The sequence below is a fragment of the Vipera berus genome (genome assembly GCF_964194415.1).
Source record: "Vipera berus genome assembly, chromosome: 1".
Lineage (NCBI taxonomy): Eukaryota > Metazoa > Chordata > Lepidosauria > Squamata > Viperidae > Vipera > Vipera berus.
In genome coordinates, this window is record NC_138202.1 from 96,763,694 (window position 1) to 96,786,320 (window position 22,627).

Consider the following 22,627-nt stretch of genomic DNA (forward strand, 5'->3'; position numbering starts at 1 on the left):
GTATCGGGAGACACCCATCACGACTCGTGCGGCTGCATTCTGCACCAGCTGGAGCCTCCGAGTGGTATTCAAGGGCAGCCCCATGTAGAGAGCGTTGCAGTAGTCTAAACGGGAGGTCACGAGCGCATGAGTGACTGTGCGTAGGGCATCTCGGTCCAGGTAGGGTCGCAACTGGCGCACCAGGCGAACCTGGGCAAAAGCCCCCCTGGTCACAGCTCCTATATGGTCTTCAAAAGTGAGCTGCGAATCCAGGAGGACGCCCAAGTTGCGAGCCCTATCAACAGGGGGTAACACCTCACCCCCCATCGTTAGAGATGGAATAGTCTGGTTGACCCGAGATGCCGGTATGCACAGCCACTCAGTCTTGGCAGGAGTCTGTTTCTCCCCATCCAGACCCAGACCGCTTCCAGGCAACGGGACATCACGGCGAGGGCATCGCTGGGTTGGTTTCGGGTGGCGAAAAAAAGTTGGGTATCATCAGCGTACTGATGATACCCCACCCCAAAACCACGAATGATCTCGCCCAGCGGCTTCATATAGATGTTGAACAGGAGGGGTGAGAGAACCGACCCCTGAGGAACTCCACAAACAAGAGGCCTCGGGGCAGACCTCTGCCCTCCCGTCAACACCGACTGCGAGCGGCCCAGGAGATAGGAGGAGAACCACCGCAAAACAGTGCCTCCCACTCCCAACCCCCTGAGAATATGTTGAATATGATTTGTCCACAACTTTTCTCTCTTTTAGTTGGGAGCATATGCCTGCTGAATTTAAATAGTTTTTAAAATCGTATTTATTTCCGTGCAAGAAATCTTGCAGATTTTATACGTTTTGACTAGTTTCTACTACTTCCTAAATTAACTAGTTTCTACTACTTCCTAAATTTGTTAGTTATGACTTACAAAGCCCTTCATGGCATGGGTCCGGATTACCTACGGCAACACCTGCGGCCGGCGTCAACTTCCCTCCGTCCAGTGCGCTCCCACAGAGAGGGCCTCCTCAGGGTGCCGCCGATCAAAGAATGCCGATTGGTGACCCCCAGGGGGAGAGCGTTCTCTGTGGGCGCGCCAGACCTTTGGAACCGCTTACCGGTTGAGCTCCGGATGGCCCCCGACCTTCGCTCCTTCCGGCGCGATCTCAAAACATTCTTTTTCGAACAAGCTGGCCTGGTCTGACAGGATGGGGTTGGGTTTTTTAAAACTAGTTTTAACTTTAATATGTATTGATTTTATGGGCATGATGTTTAATGGCTTTTTAATTTTTGTATTCGATTTTATTGTGTATTGCCCTGTTCACCGCCCTGAGTCCTTCGGGAGAAGGGCGGTATAGAAATCAAATTATTAAATTAAATTAAATTAACTGCATCCTCAAAGTTACCTTTTGAACTGGGTTTTTTTTTGCTAGTATGTTACAAATGAATTTTCTTTCAGAATTTATAGTGATCTCTATTTGGACTTCATTTATGTTGAAACTTAGTAACAAGTAAATCTAGGTGCTTTTCTCTGTATATTCATAATATTCATTCTGAAATTCATTCTGAAATTTCCCCAGACTATAATCCTTGCTCTATACACTGGGAAATCTGACTAGGATCACAGCTTTGGAAAAATATGTAGTAACAGAAAGAATTGCATGGATTTAGAATGGAGCAACAAAAACACCCAACCCACATATATGAGTACTGACGTTTGTTTACTTATTGGATAGAAATATAGAAAAGAGCAATGTATGTTTATGCCTGCTGAAACAATGTTGCATTGTTGCAAACAAAACTGATGTTCTGGATATTTGACTTTTTCCACATACTAGAGAAGAGCATATGTAGAACTGATAATTTATATATTTGGGAAAGGACTAAATTCTCGGATTGTAGCAATAAAGGTTATATGGACATTCCCTCCACAAGTAAATCAAATGTGTGTGATAAGAAAAATCCACTACTGAGGCAATGATCAGGTAAATGAAACTTGAACCCAGGCCAAAAAACCTGTTCGCAAAAATGTCTCTAACTACACACACACACACACACACACACACACAGCCCTAATTTTCATAAAACTAAAAAGGGGAGGCCTTGCAAGTTTCTGTTACTAGAGCTGTTACAATGAAAGTACTATAGTCTAGTCTACCTTATAGGGGTGGTACCCACCTCAGATTTTAAACAATAAAAACTGCATTCTTAGAAGAAGCTACTGCTGCCAGAGTAACATGCCTACTCAGAGAAGTAAGTGGCATCTACTCATCTTCCCTTCATCTCTCAAGTGCAGAAATAATGCAAAGTAGCTTTTTTTTGTAATTGCCACCATAAGCTGCAAGTTGCTTCATGCAGACTCATCATGCCACTTTCACACAGCTAACCTAAAATATTTTGTCAGAAGAGAAGATGTATTTTTTTTTCCTTAGCAGAAGCAAACTTGACAGGCCATTCAACTTTACAACACTGCTGGTCATATAGTATCTCCCACATTTTCATTTGCCTGAACAGTTTACATAGAAGGATTGTAAAAAATGCGTGTTCTGCAGATATTTAATTTCTTTTGAGATTACATTCAAAATGCATAATTTCTATGCTGAAGCCTTCCAGACAATGCTTTCTGGACCTTCTTGTGCAAGACAAAGTGATTCCTTTGTGCAGAACTGCAGAGGTAATTGCCACTGCAACTCATTTTACTTGTGGCTGTTTATTCTGTTAATCATAGTCATTTTTAAAGGGATTGCAGGGCAGATGACCTTCATCTTTTCCCCTTTGTCCCAAGAATCCTGGATTAGCATAATCTGGCCTTGACCTTTATACTCTTTCTGAAATATCCCAAAGCATGTGCTCTAAGATGGTTAACTGAATTTAATAGAACATGACATATCTGACACTGGCCAGGCTATCTCACTTTCTGAGTCTATTTAGTAATGCAGATTGCTTTCATTTTGAAACAGCTCTTTATGTCGTAAAGGGTGAATGTGCTCAGGGAAGTCAGTGGAGCAAGTTACATAAATGAAATGGAGATGTCTGTTTTGTGGTCCTGAATGCCAAAAAGTCAAAGGAAGCATTAAAATCCAAAACAATTTGTCAAGAATCTGAATTGCATCCTATTTGTTTCTAAGAGAAGGAAAACATTCTGCATCTTAACATGTTTTGAAACTCTCCTTTTTTAAAATGGCGTGTCTTTATTTTTATTTCAAAGTTTAGTATTAGTGTATGTACAAAACATTTGCTTACATTACATGTCACCACGTTCTTCCTGTAATATCACTAGTCTAGACTGCTATGGCAGTGAGCAGAATTTTCATAAAATGAGAGTTGGACATGATATTACCTTCCTTTGGGGCTTCTATTTCTATGTGAGGAATTGTTGTTTAGAAGCATACCCAGGAAAATTTATCTGTACTATCCAAACATAAACACTAATGGGAGAAGAGATTTGAAACACATCTTTCCTCTAAATTATGTCTTTCAATGTTCTCTAATATTTTAAGGTGGGACCACCAGAATGTGGGAGAGCAAGCAAGGACAATCAATATTAGAGATAGCCTAGAATTCTACAATTTAATACTTCTCTTGTCAATATTTCCCCATCTGTACATGCAATATATATGGTATTTTATGGAACTATGAAACTCTGTTTCAGGCCCTTTCACAGTAGGTAGGGTTATTTAAAAAAGGGGAGAGGGAATCACAAAGTTGAGAGAGAAGCAACAAATGAAGAATGCAAATAACCTTTGAAAAATGACAGGTAACATTTGTTGCTTCTGACTCCCATCAGGCAGAGTTTCAGCTGAACTTAAGTCATTCATAAATAAAAGGCCATCTCTAGGTCCAGCTTAGTTCAAGATCACTCAAGGTTATGTGTGCAGTCAGCTGAGATTTACAAATATCTAGAGCTTTACTGTACTTTACACAGAAAGAGAAGGATAAATTGGCTTTCAAAAATGTATTTGCCAAGCCTAGAAATTCTACATTTTGCAGACCATCAAAGTTTGGTGACTTAATAAAGTTGAACTAGAATATGTAACACTTCTTTTTCCAAGGTGATTATGAGAGATTTGTGTTAAACTAGTTTTTTCTGAGCAAAATTGAAATTTGAAAATTAAACTATGTGATAAACTATATTATATAAGTATGTAGCCTTGCTTTTGCCAATGAAATACACTTTCTTAAAATACACAATTTTATTTCAATACGAACCTATCCAGTACGATTTTAGTCATTGCTGAATGTTTAACCTTCCTGTAATGAACTGTGAAATTATCTCCTAGGGAAGTTGATTTAGTATAAGAGCCAAATGATCACTCATACCTTGACTACTTCCTATTCGGGTTATTGGATTGGTCCTGAATGTGGTAGAATCAATAGGCATGGACATACTTTGGTATTCCTATGTAATGTCACTTGTTTATGAGCCCCAGGGGCTTCCACTAACTCTTTGTGTGCAATTCAGAATAATGGCTGCCATCACAAAGCCCTTCATAGTAAAAGGCTGAGTTATTTATAGGACTATCTGCCTCCAATTATTTCTACCCAATTTAAGAGATCTGATGAGGTGGACATGCCCCTGACCTGTGGGCTGCCTGTTCCTTGCCATGAGCGTTCTGGGAGCAACTCTTGTATCTGGTAGTGAGTTTGAGAGCCCCAACCACATAAATTGTGAAAGAGCCTGGCGAAATAGAGAAGCCAGCATGGACCATATGGGCATGAGTAAAGTAACTTATGTCACCAAACAAGCAAGCTATTCCAAAGAAAAAGAAAGACACGGCTACCAGGAGGTCACATGGAATCTTGTGTCTGGCTTGATTCAAGAGTATTTATTGCAACTAAGCAAGGAGAAGGACCAACAGATACAGGAATATTATGCAGAAGAGTACTGTGAGATGACAAAGATGAGTAAAGGCCCTGGGTCCTAACTCCCCAATAATCATAGAGTCAGGTTTTTGTATTATTTCTTCTCTGCAGTTTTATATAAAAAAGAACCTTGCCAGTAAGCCAACTTGCCCCCTTAAAGAAGCCAGCAGCCTCAGAGTAATTGAATCCTCAATTTTAATAGGAGCTTGTTTTATTTAAAAATGTCATCTTAATTTTTAAGCTGGCATCGGAGACTTATGCTCTGGTTCACCATAATGTTCTTTGCTGGACAAATTGAAAGTTCCTGTGTAATCCTTTCCTTATACCTGCTATCTCTCCCTTAACAGAAGTATAGAGGAATACTTAAGAAGTTTATTTTGTTGAAAATCTTGACGCTATACAGCTGAAACAGAGTTAATGTCCTCTGGTTTACCAAACTAGCTCTTTTCAACCCATTCTGGCAGGAAAATACAGAAGCTGAAGGCATTTGAATGCTTCCATATTATGACCTATGAAAAAGTATTTTGTTGATTCCCATTTTGAAAAAATAAATATCAAATACTGATGCCTCCAGCGATTTATTTACAAACTCAAATTGAACTACATCATCTTTAAATCTCAAATTCAAATTGGGTCTTGGCTGAAGGTTTCAATGAACCAGTTCTCTGTTTTCCACCATGCAGTACATATGTCAGTTCTTTGTTGGCCAACAAATAGCTTCCAATATATTCTGAAAATAAAAAGGTAAAGGTTTTCCTTGTCCAGTCATGTCCAACTCTAGGGGGCATCTCTGTTTCTTAGCTGAGGAAGCCGCTGTTGTCCAAAAACACTTCAGTGGTCATGTGGCCAGCATGACTATACACTGTGGCACATGGAACACTATTTCTTTTCCAGCAAAGTGGTACCTATTTATCTACTTGCATTTGCATGCTTTCAAAGTGCTAGGTGGGCAGGAGCTGGGGCAAGTAATGGGAGCTCAACCCATCATGCAACACTCAGACCTTGAACCCATCTGACAAGCTCAGCATCTTTAACCACTGAGCCATTACACCCACATTACTGAATATATATATATATATATATATATATATATATATATATATATATATATATATATATATATATATATATAGAATAGAGTATAGAGTTATGTGATACAGAAATATTCTTGCCTCATTTTGTGTTGACAAGAAGATGTAAATAACAGGTGTAAGTAAGTACACAGACATAGAAACTATCCTAGTATACAAGTCCTAGGTACATTTGCAAAGAAGAAACATATGAAATATCTGGCTCCTGGGATGTTGCTGTGCACATGCCTGTACCAGGGTCCATCCACTATCATACTTGGGGATTTTTGACAGGCAGAAGGGACATAAGGCAACCTTTGTGCTTTGTATGACAGTAATTCTGTTTCATTTAATGAAATCTCTTTACTGATATGCCTATTATCTTTGAATTGGAACAAAATTTGTTGTTTTGTTAGAGTACATAACACAACCCTTTTACAGTTATGTATTACCCAAAACAATGTTTTATATTATTATTTCTTATTAGACTCAGCCATGGAGGGTGTGACAGATAAGCCAATCTTAGACTGCTGTGCCTGTGGAACTGCTAAATATAGGCTTACCTTTTATGGAAACTGGTCAGAGAAATCACATCCAAAGGATTATCCACGTGAGTATTCTATTTTTTTTCCCATGCATTAGAACAGGGCTTTTCAACCTTTTCGCCCACTGTACCACTTTTAGGATATGGCAACATCCGAGTACCACCAGTCACCTAGCAAGGTGTCAAAAACCTGATGACCCCCCCAAAAAAGGGAAAAAGTGATGAAGTACAGGTAGTCCTCGACATACGACAGTTCGCTTAGTGATTGTTTGAAGTTACAATGGCACTGAAAAAAGTGCCCCCCCAAGACACAGCCGAGCAAGACACTGCCTTCTCACCTGGCGGCGCTCTTCCTCCTGTCCAAGGTTTTCATTGTTGTGAGCATTTCTGTTGAGGATTGGCAGTGGGGGTGGGGTGGGGGGTGTTTGGTTTTTATTCCCCCCCAATCTGCTGGTTGGTTGCAGCAGGTTTTGGTCACTTCACATGACCCTGGGACACTGTGACCGTCATAAATATGAATCAGTTGCCAAGCATCTGAATGTAAATCACAAGACCCTGGAGATGCTGCAACATTCCAGCTGATCAGCGCTTCTTCTGGGCTCAGAAGTGCCAGGATCAGTGCCAAGCTCCAGCTGGAGCCTGGCACTGATCCTGGCACTTCCGCTGAGCCCTGACAGCCCTGCAGCTCCAGCCATATCTTGCTGAGGCTTGTGCAGTGCTGCCACCGGTTCAGCTCATTCCCCTCCCCTGCTACCACTTTTCTAGGATGGTCGCGTACCACCTACCAGGTGCCAATGTACCACAGGTGGTACCTGTACCACTGGTTGAAAAGCCCTGCATTAGAAGATCCTACATGGTCTTTCAGAGGACTTTAATTATTTTGTATTCAGATTTTACACATGCATAGAAAAGCAGCCGAGCTTTCATAACCAAATGCAAAGATTTTTCAGTTATTTTATGGATCATGAGATTTTAACTGCCCTCTATTGCCACCCTACAGGGAAAATACTGAGATGAAATAGCATTTCAAAGCATTGAACATGTAGGATTACAGATCTAATTGGATGCTTATTTAAAAACATGGCACCCTATTGCATTCATGCTCTGGGCTATTATTTTCAGTGCTGATCAGGATTTTATATATACATTTAATTTAATATAATCCTGATACTTAGAGGGCGAAAAACTCAGCCATTATTTGATTGCAGCTCTCTGTATTAGAGGTCATAGGATTTTACCATTTTTCCCCCAGTTCTGTTATTGGACTTAACTTTTAGATCTTTAAATAATACCTTCATATCAGTGGCAGTGAAACCATTCAAGTGACCTGAAATTTTGAGTCACTTTCAGTTTTGCTTTAATAAATATTATACAATGGGCAACGTATTATTAGAGGCTTTGTGGTATTTTATTCTTTAATATTGCTTTGTTCCTATACAACAAAGCTCAAGTTCATGCAGCCAGAAATTTTGTCTATCTATCAAATGTTATTGATATCAGCTTCATAGATTTTTGCCTCAACTTTATTAAGTTGAAGACTGCCACTGATTCAGATATAGAGCTGGATGTGTTAATAAAGGAGTTTATATTGACACATTAAAATTTGTGCTTTGAATTTGTGACTGAAGTTGAAAACCATAGAGCAAATGCAATAATTAACTTTTCCTACAGCCGAGATTCTATAGTGCAGGGGTCCCCAACCCCTGGGCCACAGCCCACTTTTGGACCTTGAGCCTTTTGTAACAGGACTCCAGAAGTGGTAGAAGGGTGAATGTGTGCATCCCTACTTGCACAAGCAGCGGGTGAGCTCACTCCATTTGTGTGAGTGGTAGGCACACATGCCTGCTGCTGACAGAAATGGAGCTGTGCCTGCACCCACTTGCCTGTTGCATGTGGGGAACCAGGACTTTTTTTTCTCATAGAACACTCAGAACGCCGTTCCGGCACCTTTTTTGATGGATTTTTTCAACTTTTGCACAAGCTGTGCTACTCCCTGTATTGACTTTTGGAAGCAAATAGCTCTGGAGAGGGAGCTGCTGCTGTGGTGTTGGCTGTGAGCAAAGTTCAGAGGAGGCAGGCGAGGCCGCCCGAGGCATGGCTTAGCAGCAGGTGTGAAGGAAGAGGGCCTGGGGGGAGGGGGAGGCCCATTAAAGGTCCTGTGAATTACAACACTGGCCGTGCCTGTCCATCACTGGATCCCTGCTTTTAGGTGGGTTACAGGCTGGTGCTGGCTGTTAGTTTGTGCCAGGGCATGATTACATCGGGCCGATCTAATTTTAGAACCATGTAGGATTAGCAAGGTAAACTTTTCTTCAGTTAAAGTCCTCTCTTGTTCATTTCATGGAGACATCTGGGTAGCCTTTATTTTTGCAACAGTATATAACTGGTTTGCATTGTCTCCTTTATGGTGTTCTTACGTCCCCACCCCCCACCCCCAACTCCCCAATCTAACCTACACCTCTGAGATTTCCTGACAGTCAGCCATCCAACCACTAACTAGATTTGACCCTACTTAGCTCCAAGCTCAGGAGATGGTCCTCAATGGCCCCTGAGAGTGAAAGTTAGCTTTCTAAAAGATCTCCTTTACTCCCTCAGCCAGGAATTGTGTCTCATGGCTACTATTTTAGTGGTTATCTGGATTCTTGCTGATTTTGTACGTCTATCTGAAATGGTAATCTTAAGCATTTTTTTCATAAATTACTTAAGGATATGCAACTATATTTTCTCATATTTATCTAATGTTACTTTTGCATCTACTTTTTTCAATCCATTTTCTTTCTGTCATTAATTCCCCAAGAATAAGAAATGTAAATTGTAACCTCCTCATAGCACAGTTTTATATCATTGTTAAAATACACTGGGCAATTATGGAAATATTCATTCATATTCATAAATAGATTGAATTGTAACACTTTCCTCTCACCTAAGCCTGTTCTCTTGTGTGTATAATTTGAACATAGCCAGGCCATTTTTTATCAGCAGTTGTAAAGAAATAGAAACAAAATGTTTAACTTAAGTATTAACAATTTCTTTGCAATTCATTATCTTGTCAGTAACATGACTCCATCAATTAAGCACATATATATTGAAGGCAGCATATGCACTTGTATTAAACATCTATTATCTCCCACTGCTAGTCCTTCCAAAAGGAACTCAATATATGTCATACTATATATGCAAATGTTGTCTCCTCCTCTATTAAAGTGCAACACAAAATTTTCCAAGTAGACAAAAAAATAATATTCCATCTTTACTATACCCACCTGCAGTATATAAACATGGGGGAGCTATCCCACAATTTTTCACCCCTATTAATTTGATAAAACAGAACTTAGTGTTCTAAGTTCATCATGAACTAAGTCTGATGAAAATAACTATTTGGGGAGGGATGAATTAATAGCATGCATTTTGGGTTATAGGAGCATCTCATTCACTGGAACCAATGTGATAATGTGGTTGCTAATATAGCTTATGAGCTGTTTGTATTTAAGGAGATGCTCACAACAAATTCTAGTTTATTTGGTGAATGCCTAAAAGATGCATTAGGCACCTTTAAAAAAAAAGCACTGTGAGGAACCATCTTCCCCCCCACCCTGGTCTGCAAAGCTGAAAAGATTGGAGAACACTGTGGTAGTGATTGTTGATATGAAAAGTATTTGATATACTTCTACTGGTAGACTAAAAATAAAGTTCTTTTATTATTTGTAGACATTTTTCCAAATAATATGGGTTCCAAATTCTGTTTGTTGCTTCTTCAGCTAATGAATATTTATGAGTAGTCTTTTTAACATAAATGAGATTCTTGTCTCACCTTGTGGTAAGATGGGCAGCAAATACATTTAGTAAATAAGTAAAAAACAAAACATAAATCTCCTTTTCAGTTATTATTTCAGCCTGGCCATAGGATTGTCACTCGGAGAATGTATTAAAATATAGATTAAATACTATAAAATGACTTATAAATCTAGTATCTGTTACCTAATATGACCCCCAAATGTTTGCAGCTCAGTTTCAGTGTACAATGGAAAAGTGGGTTGTTGGCCAGCCAAAGACAAAAAAAAAATGGGCATGGAGAAGAGAAGATATCAGGCACATTTATTGAGAGGCATGCAGATCACAGGAATATGTTTATTCAATAGCTAGGGCTAATATTACACAGTTAAAAGAATGATGGTGGATTTAAATCCAGGGTGCACTAATTAAGAATTCCTGCACTAGAGTAGTATTTTATAACCCATTTTATCTCAGGGGGATATTGTCATGGGTTTCTTTTTAAATCTTACCCAATTGGTTTGACCCAGGCTCTCAGAGACACAAAAGACACAAGTGTTTTATTTAGATCTTCCTGTGAGAGTTGGGGAGATATTTTATGTGTAAAAACAAATATATAAAAGTGTTATGCGGAAGCTTTCTCTATTCTATTGCTTTCTCTATTACTATACTGTAGTGTTCACTATCTCTATTCAATTGCTGTTATGTTTATACTGTATGTTATTTCTGTTCAATAAACAATATCCTCTTCAATTTTAATTTTTCCCATCTCAAAGCTTTTTCAAGGCTTTAGCAAATTCTGTGGAGCAGAGTACTACTCTGGAACAGCTTTCCTCTGATACTTGTATATTGATATATACATATTGTTTAAGTACCATAGCAAAATTTGGTGCAGCGGTTAAGGCATCAGCCTAGAAACTGGGTGTTTTAGTCCTGCCTTAGGCACAAAGTCAGCTGGGTGACTATAGACCAATCACTCTCTCTCTCATGCCTAGGAAGAAGGCAGTGTCATATCCAAAAACCTTGCCAGAAAAACTGCACGGATTAATTCAGACAGTTGCCAGGGGTCAGAAATCTGGCTCCAAGGCACAAAACAAAAAACTACAGCAAAGTCCTATTACTGTAATTCTTTAAAGACCCAATCCAAGTTCCACCCAACAATTCTGTTTTACCTGATCCTGTCCTCAGTCATCATACCAAGTTCTAAAGAAATGGTCACTTTTAAGTCATCTTTCCCTTTTTTTAAACAAGAAGCACATATCCACAAGAAAGCACTTGACTGTAGTAATCATCCATTTACTTCAATAATAATCTTCTATGAGTAAATCTTTTAAAACCAATGTCTTGTTTGACTAGTATATACTCTTAACAATATGCTACATATTCATGGTGGTGCTACTGAGAGAAACTCTTTGATTGCTCTGTAATTTATATCATTTGGAACTACCTTCATTTTTCCCTAAACAAAACTCTGTTATCACCATTAAAAAAGAATGTGGAACAACTATTGTTGCTTCATTATTCCAGCAGTTACCATTATGCATTCTCATTTTGTCATTGGCATTCAGTTATAATAACAGTTTTGCCCTTCAGTTATAATACATTTTCTTCTTACCTGCTATTTCTTTGTTTATTTGAATATGAGGTGCAACATTGCTAGCCACAATCATTGCTAATTATATGCAGCCTAGTAAAACTTCACTTTGGAAAAACAGCTCCACGGGAAAGTGATACTGTTCCAAAATTACTGATTTCTTACAGAATTAAATCTAATGGAGTTAATGTTGGGGATATAAACCAAAACAATGCACTGAAATTTGTATTCCCTTTTTAAACTAACATAGGAAAAAATAGTGTTTTCCAGTTTAGTATTGATATGAAGAGTGACATTCTGCTTAATGTTTTGCCATTGCATTAGTACTACTTCATGCAAATAATTATGTTAAAAATCTGTAAAATGAATACATAATACACAAAATAATAGAATATTTAAAAAAATAAAATGCAATTAATTCTCACTAAAACAATTAATCTACTTCCAAAATATAAAATCTGGAACAATCAACTCAACTAGACAATAAGATAATTAAGGTAATAGATAATATAAGAATCTTAAATCTTAATTATAAATATACATGCACATGGACATCATTTTAAAACGTTCAATTTCCACTAGCTTCCATGAACTAACAAAGTATAACTCGGTGATATCTTTAATTCATCAGACCAAAAAAAAATGTCCTTCCATTAAAGCAAGGCCTAAAGCTATGTATTTTAGCTCCTTTATAAATTCTATTAATTTAGACTTTAATTGAAGGGTCAAAGGAAGTTGACTTCACAAAAAAAGAACTAAGAGACATAAACACCCAAAGACAAAATGTTATTCTAGTAAATGAAACAAACTAGATCAGGTTACTTGCCGAAGCATATAATGAGAATGGAGGATAATGAGGACAATGAAGAGTACAGTACCTATAGGGAGAGCTTGGGAAATGATAACGTGACTAGATTTGAAGTCTGTAGAAAAATATTACCAAAAGAGGAATTTGACAGAAAGAGGAGACATCACAAAGTGTCCTAACAGAAATCACTGGGATTGAATAAAGGCTGAAAGTAGTGTATAACTGATGAACTGCTACCTTAGCCCAAAAATGAAAATAATCAGCTTTCTAGTCTCATGGCTACAGGATGATCAGGAAAACAATAACATCAGCAGCAGCAACATGTCTTACTCTTGTTTAAGGTGTGCAATGACATCCAAGCCAAAACATCTGCGCAGCAATCTAACAAAATATGTTATACTGTTATTTGTAATGACCCGTGATTTAATATATATATATATATATATATATATATATATTAGAAACAAACCCCTCCTCTCTCACAGCAACACATGAAACAAACTGTGCACAACATCTCAGATAGGATTCTCACCAAAGCCGAAACCAACGTCCTGTCTAAAGGATTTAATTTTGCAGTCGCTCCCAAACACATTCCCACGGAAACCATTATATGCGGAGTCGAATCCAGCCTGACCAAAATTAACCCTGATGACGCCAACAAAATCAGACTCGAAGTTACCAACATCCTCTGCACCAGCAAACCACCCAAAAGCAACTTACCCAAAGAGGAACAGACAGCACTACTTAACCTAAAAAATGACACCAGCATAATCATTCTGCCAGCAGACAAAGGCAACGCCACGGTGGTAATGAACTCATCTGACTACCATACCAAATTATCCAACCTACTCCGAGACTCCACATACAAACTCCTCAAGACAGATCCCACCACCTACCTGGAAAAAACCACAAAATCCAAAATAAAAGCCACCCCCATCAGTGAAGAGATCCAGAAAACAATCATTCCCAGAGAAAAATCATCCAGATGTCCTAAGCTCTATGGTCTGCCCAAGATACACAAAGAAGGAACCCCACTCAGACCCATAGTCAGCTCCATAGGCTCACCTCTACAAAATCTAGCCAAATTTCTTGCCAAACAACTACAGCCTTACGCAAATTCCATCACCTCACACGTACAAAATTCATTCCAATTCATAGAGATCATAAGTAAACTAAACTTACAGCCCTGTGACCTACTTGTGAGCTTCGATGTCGTATCCCTCTTCACCCAAGTGCCAATCAAAGAAGCCTTGACAGCTATCCGAAATAAATACAATCCCCCAAAACACATCCTAGATCTGACCAACCACTGCCTATCTAACACGTACTTCATCTACAATGGACAAAGATACAAACAAATGGAAGGAGCACCCATGGGATCACCCCTTTCACCTGTCATCGCAAACCTCTACATGGAACACTTTGAAACCCTCGCTCTAGAAAAAATCCAACCACAAACCCAAACTCTGGCTCAGATACGTAGATGACACCTTCGTAATCTGGCCACACGGCAAAGAAAAACTGGATGACTTCCTCACACACCTCAATAGCCTACACCCCAAAATACAATTCACCATGGAAACAGAAGCTAACAATCAACTTCCCTTCCTTGATGTCTTAGTCTACAAGAAATCCAACGGCTCCCTAGGACACACTATCTACCATAAAAAAACACACACAAACCGCTATCTGAACGCACTCTCACACCACCACCCAGCACAGATCAACTCCGTAGCCAAGACACTCATCTCCAGAACAAAACACCTAGCTGACGAACAACACCAAAAAACCGAACTACACACTCTCACTAATGTACTAACAGCCAATGGATTCCAAAGAAACACGATTACCAACTTAATCCGAAGAGAGACACCCACAAAAACCCAAGACAGAGAACAAGAAAATGGCAAAGCCCTCCTCCCATACTTAAAAGGGACCACAGACAGAATCAGCAAGGTCCTCCAAAAACACAACATCAAAACAGCATTCTACACAGACAGAAAAATATCCACCATCCTAAGAAACCCCAAGGACATAATTGGCTTAGAAAACCAAGGAGTATTCGAAATCCCATGCACCACCTGCCCCACCACATACATCGGACAGACCAACAGAAGAATAAGTGCACGCATTGAAGAGCACAAAAACTCACTCAGAAAGGGAGAACAAACTTCATCCCTGGTCCAACACTTTGAAGCCACGGGACATGAAATTGATTTTTAAAAAACCAAAACTATCGCCAAAATTGAACATTTTAACAACAGAATAATCAGAGAAGCCATTGAGATAGAAAAATGCCCCCACAGCATGAACAAACGAGATGATACCTCTCGCCTACCAACCATTTGGAAACCCGCCTTGATTGACAGACGAGTCCCAACCACCAAGAATGATACCAGAGCCAAACTCATGATAACATCACATGACATCACCACCACACAACCATTCAAAAAGCAAATCCGAACCCACAATGATAATGAGGCACAACCACAAAACAGAAACCTAACTACAGCTGCAACATCAGCCACTTTAAACCCCTCCAAACCACACAATATGCAAACTGACACCCACTATAAAAACATGGCACCACCACAAACACGAAGCCGAACAAAAGCAGCACAACTCACCAGCTCAGGTCTAAGGCTGGCAGCTGAGACCAGCCCATCCACTCAAAACACACCCCCACCCAATCAGAACACACCCACCATTCAAAACACACTCCCACCCAATCAGAACACACTTAATCCCCCACCCAATCAGAGCACACCTCCACCCACAGAACACACCCCCTCTGGCAGTTTAAAAAAGAGGAACAAACAGCCACATGCTTCTCCCAGAAGAAGGAAGCAGAAGCCACCAGCCTGATGATGACGGATGGGATTCCGTCGAAATGTCGCTCCTACACCTTTAGTTCTACGCGGGGAAAAACCCGTATATATATATATATATATATATATATATATATATATATATATATATATATATATATATATATATATATATGTGTGTGTGTGTGTGTGTGTGTGTGTGTGTGTGTGTGTGTGTGTGTGTGTGTGTGTGACTCCTCAAGACACCAAATCACAACACTCAGGATATTACGACACAACAAAAAACCCCACCCATTCAGAACACACCCCACCCAATCAGAAGACAGCCACGCCTCCAACCAATCGGAAGACAACCACACATCCACCCAATCAGAAGACAGCCACGCCTCCACTCAATCAGAAGACAACCACGCCTCCACCCAGTCAGAAGACACCCCCACCCAATCAGAAAGCAGCCACGCCTCCACCCAGTCGGAACACAGCCCCACCGGCAGTTGGAAGGAAAGGAACAGACAGACCATGCATTGCTCCTGAAAGCAGCAGGAGGAATACTCCGGCCTGATGATGACGGATGGGATTTCGTCGAAACGTCGCCACAACTTTCTGAAGATGAAAGGAACGCGAGAAGAAACCCGAGACTCTAGACCTACATATATATATATATATATATATATATATATATATATATATATATATATATATATATATATATATATATATATATATATTTATATATATATACATACAGTATATATATATATATATATATATATATATATATATATATATATATATATATATATATACATACAGTATATATATATATATAGATATATATAGATATATATATATACATACAGTATATATATATATATATATATATATATATATATATATATATATATATATATATATATATATATATATATATATATATATATATATATATATATATATATATATATATATATATATATATATATATATATATATATATGTTTTCTGAGGTTTTCGTGGGTGTTTATATGTGGATCTTCGGTCATTCGGGTTTTTCCCCGCGTAGAACTAAAGGTGTAGGTGCAACGGATGGGATTCCGTCGAAACGTTGCACCTACACCTTTAGTTCTACACGGGGAAAAACCCGAATGACCGAAGATCCACATATAAACACCCGCGAAAACCTCAGAAAACATATATATATATATATATATATATATATATATATATATATATATATATATATATATATATATATATATATATATATATATATATATATATATATATATATATATATATATATATATATATATATATATATATATATATATATATATATATATATATATATATATATATATATATATATATATATATATATATATATATATATATATATATATAATTAATTAATTGATTGAGATTGGGTTACACTGCATCATCTAAAAGAGAGATGTAGGCCTATACCTGAGTGGAATTTATATAAATGTAATACTGAATCTGGCAATGTGAAATTAAGGATCCCCCCCAAAGCATTATACTGATGATATAGTAAACAGTAAAGAAATATCCTAAGAAACCATAAGAATAACAGAAGAGAAGAAGAAATCATTCTAATCAAGTGAAAACATAAAACCAAGAATAATATCTAGTTACCTAGTTTAGGTAATGAAAAGTCTACAAAAAAGCAACCAAGCTCAGAGAGCACCAAGGACCCCTGATTTAAATCCTGAGCTACAAATATTCTCCTTTATTGGTGAGCTATTGATCGATAATAGATTGTTTAATACACAACTGTTTTGACTATTAAAAGTTAGTTTTAGTTTTATTTCATCCACTGGGACTCTTCCAATACTTTTTTTTGTACCTGGATTTGCATTGTACACACTGATTAAGTCAGGAACAAAGATTCTTAAGGGGTAGCACCTGGCTACAACAGGAGCCAGAAAGTCAAGATTTGATGGTAGTGCTAAAGGAAATGTTCAGGGATTCTGCCAATTTTAGTATCTTTCCAGTTTTAAATATCTGACAGCAAGAAGACACAAGCTGGGAAAAGGATGTTGGAGAAATTTGATTTTCTGGCTGGGAGATGACATTACAAAGCACCAGACGGTGTGCTGATACATCCCGCAAAGAAAACTGGATAATAAAGTAGTCCAGATGGCATTGTTGGGAAAAATTACAAAATCACAAAGGCAGACAAGACCTTTTCTCAATTTGGGTATTCAAGAAGAATTAAGTGAAAAGGTGCCAAAAGAGAGGAAATTTCAGATCTTAACATGACTTGTAGTCCCATGTCTAGGCTTTTAAAGTTTCTCCAATCAGAGTGGGTACAACCTAAATGAGAAAAACCTGTGTTTATGATAATCAATAGCAATAGCACTTAGACTTATATACTGCTTCAGAGTGCTTTACAGCCTTCTCTAAGCAGTTTACAGAGTCAGCGTATTGCCCCCAACAATCTGGGTCCTCATTTTACTGACCTCAGAAGGATGGAAGGCTGAGTCAACCTTGAACCGGTGAGAATCGAACTGCCAAACTGCAGGCAGTGAGCAGTCAGCAGAATTAGCCTACAATACTGCATTCTAACCACTGCACCACCATGGCTCTTAATCAAAATAATTGTTTACCTCAGGTGGAGATAAATCAACCCAACTGGACATTTAAGCAAAAATTTAAGTGAATGATCAATAATATTGAAAAACACAAAGGAAAAAGTCAATTTTATCAAAAGAGCCAAACTTGTACTATGCAATAATAAGCAGTAGATAAAGCAATTGCCATGGTATCTTCACAACTTAGCCAGGTTTCAATTATTGTTTATAACACAATAGAGTTGTCAATTAGACATTAGACAGGAAATTAGCATTCCTGCTTAGTGAGTGTGGATGCCATAGAACACAGCTACAAGGAAACATATTTATAATGTTTCTAATGCAGAGGAATCTGACTTTCATGCTAAATAGACTAGCTTAGCCAAGATGCTGTCTCCAAAATATGGAAGTCATAACAATAGGCATCTGTTAAGATGGGTCCATCCCAGTGAATACATAAGGTTCTTAAATCTCTCCAAGAGTTCTGAACACCCTACTTCAAGGGTGTCAAACTGCCAGCCCATGGGCCGGATGCGTCATCCAGAAGCGGCGCCCACCCCATTGCCGGCAATGGCAAAACCGTCCCGATACATTGCATGACGTCACGTGATGTCGTAAGTTTGACATGTCTGCCCTACTCCCTCCAGTCCATTTTCCCCATTTCCCTATTTCTCCCTCTGCTAATAATGCCAGTAATAGTACTGGCAGTGGTCATAGAAAAATCAAAGTTTCTTAAATCAGTGCCTTTTTCCCCTCCAACACGTCTCAGTTTCCTCCATATTCAGTGATACTGATAAACCATAGAATCTACTGATAAATAATAAACTATAGACTGGAAATTCCCATCCTGTCTCTCTCATTACCAAAACACAAGAGGGGCTATAAGTGGAAGAAAATAAGGTGGTCTTCAAGTTTCTTAGTCCTAGGCAAACATGCTATAGAAGCCCTATATTAGTGTAAATCAATATCCAGAAGAGAGCATTTGAGTACTATAATATACATAAAAATAGATTTCGGCCTTGAATAAGTAAAAATATTTCAAATATAGAGAGCCAGTTGGTTATTGGTTAAGGCACCGGACTGGAAAGTGGGAGACTGTGAGTACTAGTTTTGACACAAAGATAGCTGAGTAACTTTGGGTAACTTTCAGCTACTCCCTTCCTCTCAGCTCTAGAAAGGAGGTAATGCCAAACAATTTCCAAAATGTTAACAAAAGATTGCAGGGACTTGTCCAGGCAATTGCCAGGAGTCAATGCTGACTTGAAGACACAAAATAAATATAAAATATTTCAAATATAGTTCCTAAGTTCTCATCTGTTCATGCAATTCAAATGTTGCTGGAAGTGTTTGTGTGTGGGGGTGGGGGTATGTGGAGTAGTGTTTTGTTGAAATTCCAGCCATAATGCCTGTGTCTTTCACTGTCTTGTTCCAAGCAGTGGCCTTGTAAGAAGATCTTTTAATAACTTGTAACTAGTCTGGAGTTGTCGCTACTACTGTTTGGTCTACTCACTGCTGCTAAACTTTACAGAGGCTCCCTGTTCCACAGATGCTGCTTCAGCCTTTGAAATGATATCATGTACAGTATGTTTGAAAAATCCAGATTGTTTGTCAGTAGCATGGTGATTGGACACGGGAGGCATTATGACGTGTTGGAAAAACAAGATATTGGTTTAATAAATTCTTAGTAGCTGGTTATTCATTATGATTAACTGTGTTATTTATTTTTATGTGCTTTTGGTTTTATTAGCTTGTTTTTTGCAAAAAGGGAAGTTGTGATACATGGATTACTGTTTCTTTAAGAACCTGGAACATTGAGAGAGGACGGAATAAATTAAAATATATTTATATATCAAATGTAGAGACCATCTATCTCACTCAGAGAACAACATTTGTTGGCTGGGATCTTAAAAGCTGAATGGCTATAAATAGTAACTTTGTGAATAAAGCTGTATTGCATTTAAATTGTGCTATTGATTCTCATGAAGAAATAAGTTATCATTGTATAATATTCTCAGGTCTTAAATAATCATAACAGAACAAACAGTAACACTGAATTATAATATCTCATTCTACCATGACAGCAATTTTTGAGAAGGCACACAAGTGTCTCAAAATTCCAAATGTGTCCAATAACCAAAATACTTAGGTCCCCATATTAAAAATAAAAAAAAATCAAAGAATAAAGCCTTATCTCCTGTGTTACTTTGTTGTTGTTTTTTTTGAAAGGAGGCAAATGGACACAAACATGTCATTCCTTGCTAAACTATCCCTTAGGCCCAATTGCTGAATTAAATGGGACTGACTTTGAAACACATGTATTGATCAAATGTTTGAAAAATAGTAGAAATATTAGCTTTTTGAGACATATAAAGAACCTGTAGCAAGTGAGGGATAAAATGTTTGATTCTTTTATAGAAATGTTGGAGAATTATTTTCTGGAATCTTTCCATCTTGATAATGAAATGATGTACAACTACGTCACAAGATGAAAGAAATATCCTTTCAAAAGCCCTTTGTGCACTTGAGAATTACAGAAGTGATAACTAATCATGTAGAGGTTATAATAATTTTTACGCAGTTGTCAGGCTGTAAGAAATGATTAAATATTCTTAAAGTTTACAGTAGTGATATTAAACATGCCAGAAAATGCAACTATTACTTTTTATTTATCTGCATTCAATCTATGCAGGTTGACCTCATAAATATGAACATTTTTGAATCGTCTATGGAGATTCTCAGTCATCCAGGTCATGGCTGTACCAAAAGTGCTTTTTCAGGAGACAACTGGACTTTCTTGTTTTTCTTTGAAGACGTTTCGCTTCTCATCCGTTTCTTCAGCTCTGACCAGATGGTGGGGAATGGAAAGATTTATATTCCTTGCAGATACCTGGTCATTTGTATAACAAAACATTGCAGACTACAGGAACCATTTGCACTTCAGTTTGAAATGCAGATAACACAGACTCATCCCCAACAGCCTTCACCTGTCTTCAACAGTGGAGGGACACAGGGCAGAAAACATCCTAAGGCAAGAAGGCTCCACAGACATTTGCACTAACCAGGTGACCCTAAGGACACAGGCAAATCTCCCAATGGCCTCAATGACTCTCTCTGTCTGCAAGGAATATGAATCCTTCCACTCCCCACCATACGGTCAGAGCTGAAGAAGCTTCTTGGATGAGAAGTGAAACATCTTCAAAGAAAAACAGGAAAGTCCAGTTGCCTCATGAAAAAGCACCTTTGGGATTTTTGAATCATGGCACTGCCATAGCAAGAATTATTCTTTTTGCTTTACAGTCATCCAGACATGGGAGTTTTGCCAAAATTTTTGACACTAATGGAGACAGCACTAATTCCACAGAACAACAAACTGCAATTTGTAACTATAAATTCCTGTGAGGCCAGAAAGCGTTTTTTCCTAGCAAGATACTTTACTTTTAAAAATGAAATGTACCTGTCAAAACGGCTGTTTGTTGAGTAGAGGATATGAAAACATTGAGTGAAGCAAAACCATATTCACTTTAGACTGTGAAGTATTGTGGAATGTTCATCATCAGAATTCTTCTGAAACATCCTAATAGGTTTTCACTTGGATGGCTTCTATAAATCTATTTCATGATGTTATTTATCAAATGATATTTAAGTTGCTGTTTTAATTTCAGGAGACATTTCAAACACAGCACTTTGTAGAACTATTGGTAAAACTAGGCCTGGTATCTTGTAAGGAACAATTTTTCTTCTTATTGAGAATATAGGTTGACCAAAAATGCTGACTTTATTAGATTTCTATGAAAATCAAAAAGCTTTAAAGAAAAATTTGCTTATTATTTCCCCCCTTTGGTAGTATTAACGTAACTAGCTTATAAATAAGATATAAACACTGACACTGCTGAAGTCTTTCTCTAAATTACTTACAAACTTTTTATTTCCTAGCTCCTTGTTGAAAGTGCATTTTAATACCTTTAATACCTTTTTTAATTCTGGTCTTGGCAGGGTCTGAAATATATTTATAAAACACACACACACACACACACACACACACACACACACACACATCTCACATGCCTCTGACAAAATACTGTAAACACAGTTGAAACATTTATTACAAGTTGTCCATGGCAATTTGAGATATACTCCAATCTGTACTTTGAAAATCTTTCTGAGCCTTTGAGTAGATTGCATAGGCATTTCATCATGAAACAACATTTTGCTTGCTTGAGGCTCTGACATTTCACATGCTGATTTGGCAGTACGTTCCACTGAAATAACTAGGAAGCACTTGCAAGAAAGACAATGACTGAATCCTAAGCAAATTTAATAGAAACTAGTTTGCATGTTTTCAGTGATTCTACATTGACGGATAGACTGCATACTTATAAACTGCATGCATAAATGTACGTGCATGCTTATAGACTGCATGCATAAATGTACAGAATATTAATTTATTCCCTCTCCCATAGTATTTTAAAGGAACTGATGGTTTGCAATTTGCATCCTTGGAATACAATTTATTTAGCAGGACACTGAAATATGCCATTATAATTTTTCCCCAGATTTGATCTGGGAACAAATACTAAAATACAAAAC

The 22,627-nt window shown here is 37.9% G+C and overlaps 1 protein-coding gene across 1 annotated transcript in view; it reads left to right on the forward strand.

Moving 5' to 3' along the window:
• Positions 1-22,627, forward strand: part of SPON1 (spondin 1) — a 365,804-nt gene that overhangs the window by 108,256 nt on the left and 234,921 nt on the right. Inside the window, exon 5 of the mRNA XM_081336752.1 lies at positions 6,389-6,511. Within this exon, the coding sequence (XP_081192878.1) occupies positions 6,389-6,511 (123 nt within the window). The remainder of the gene's footprint in view (positions 1-6,388; positions 6,512-22,627) is intronic.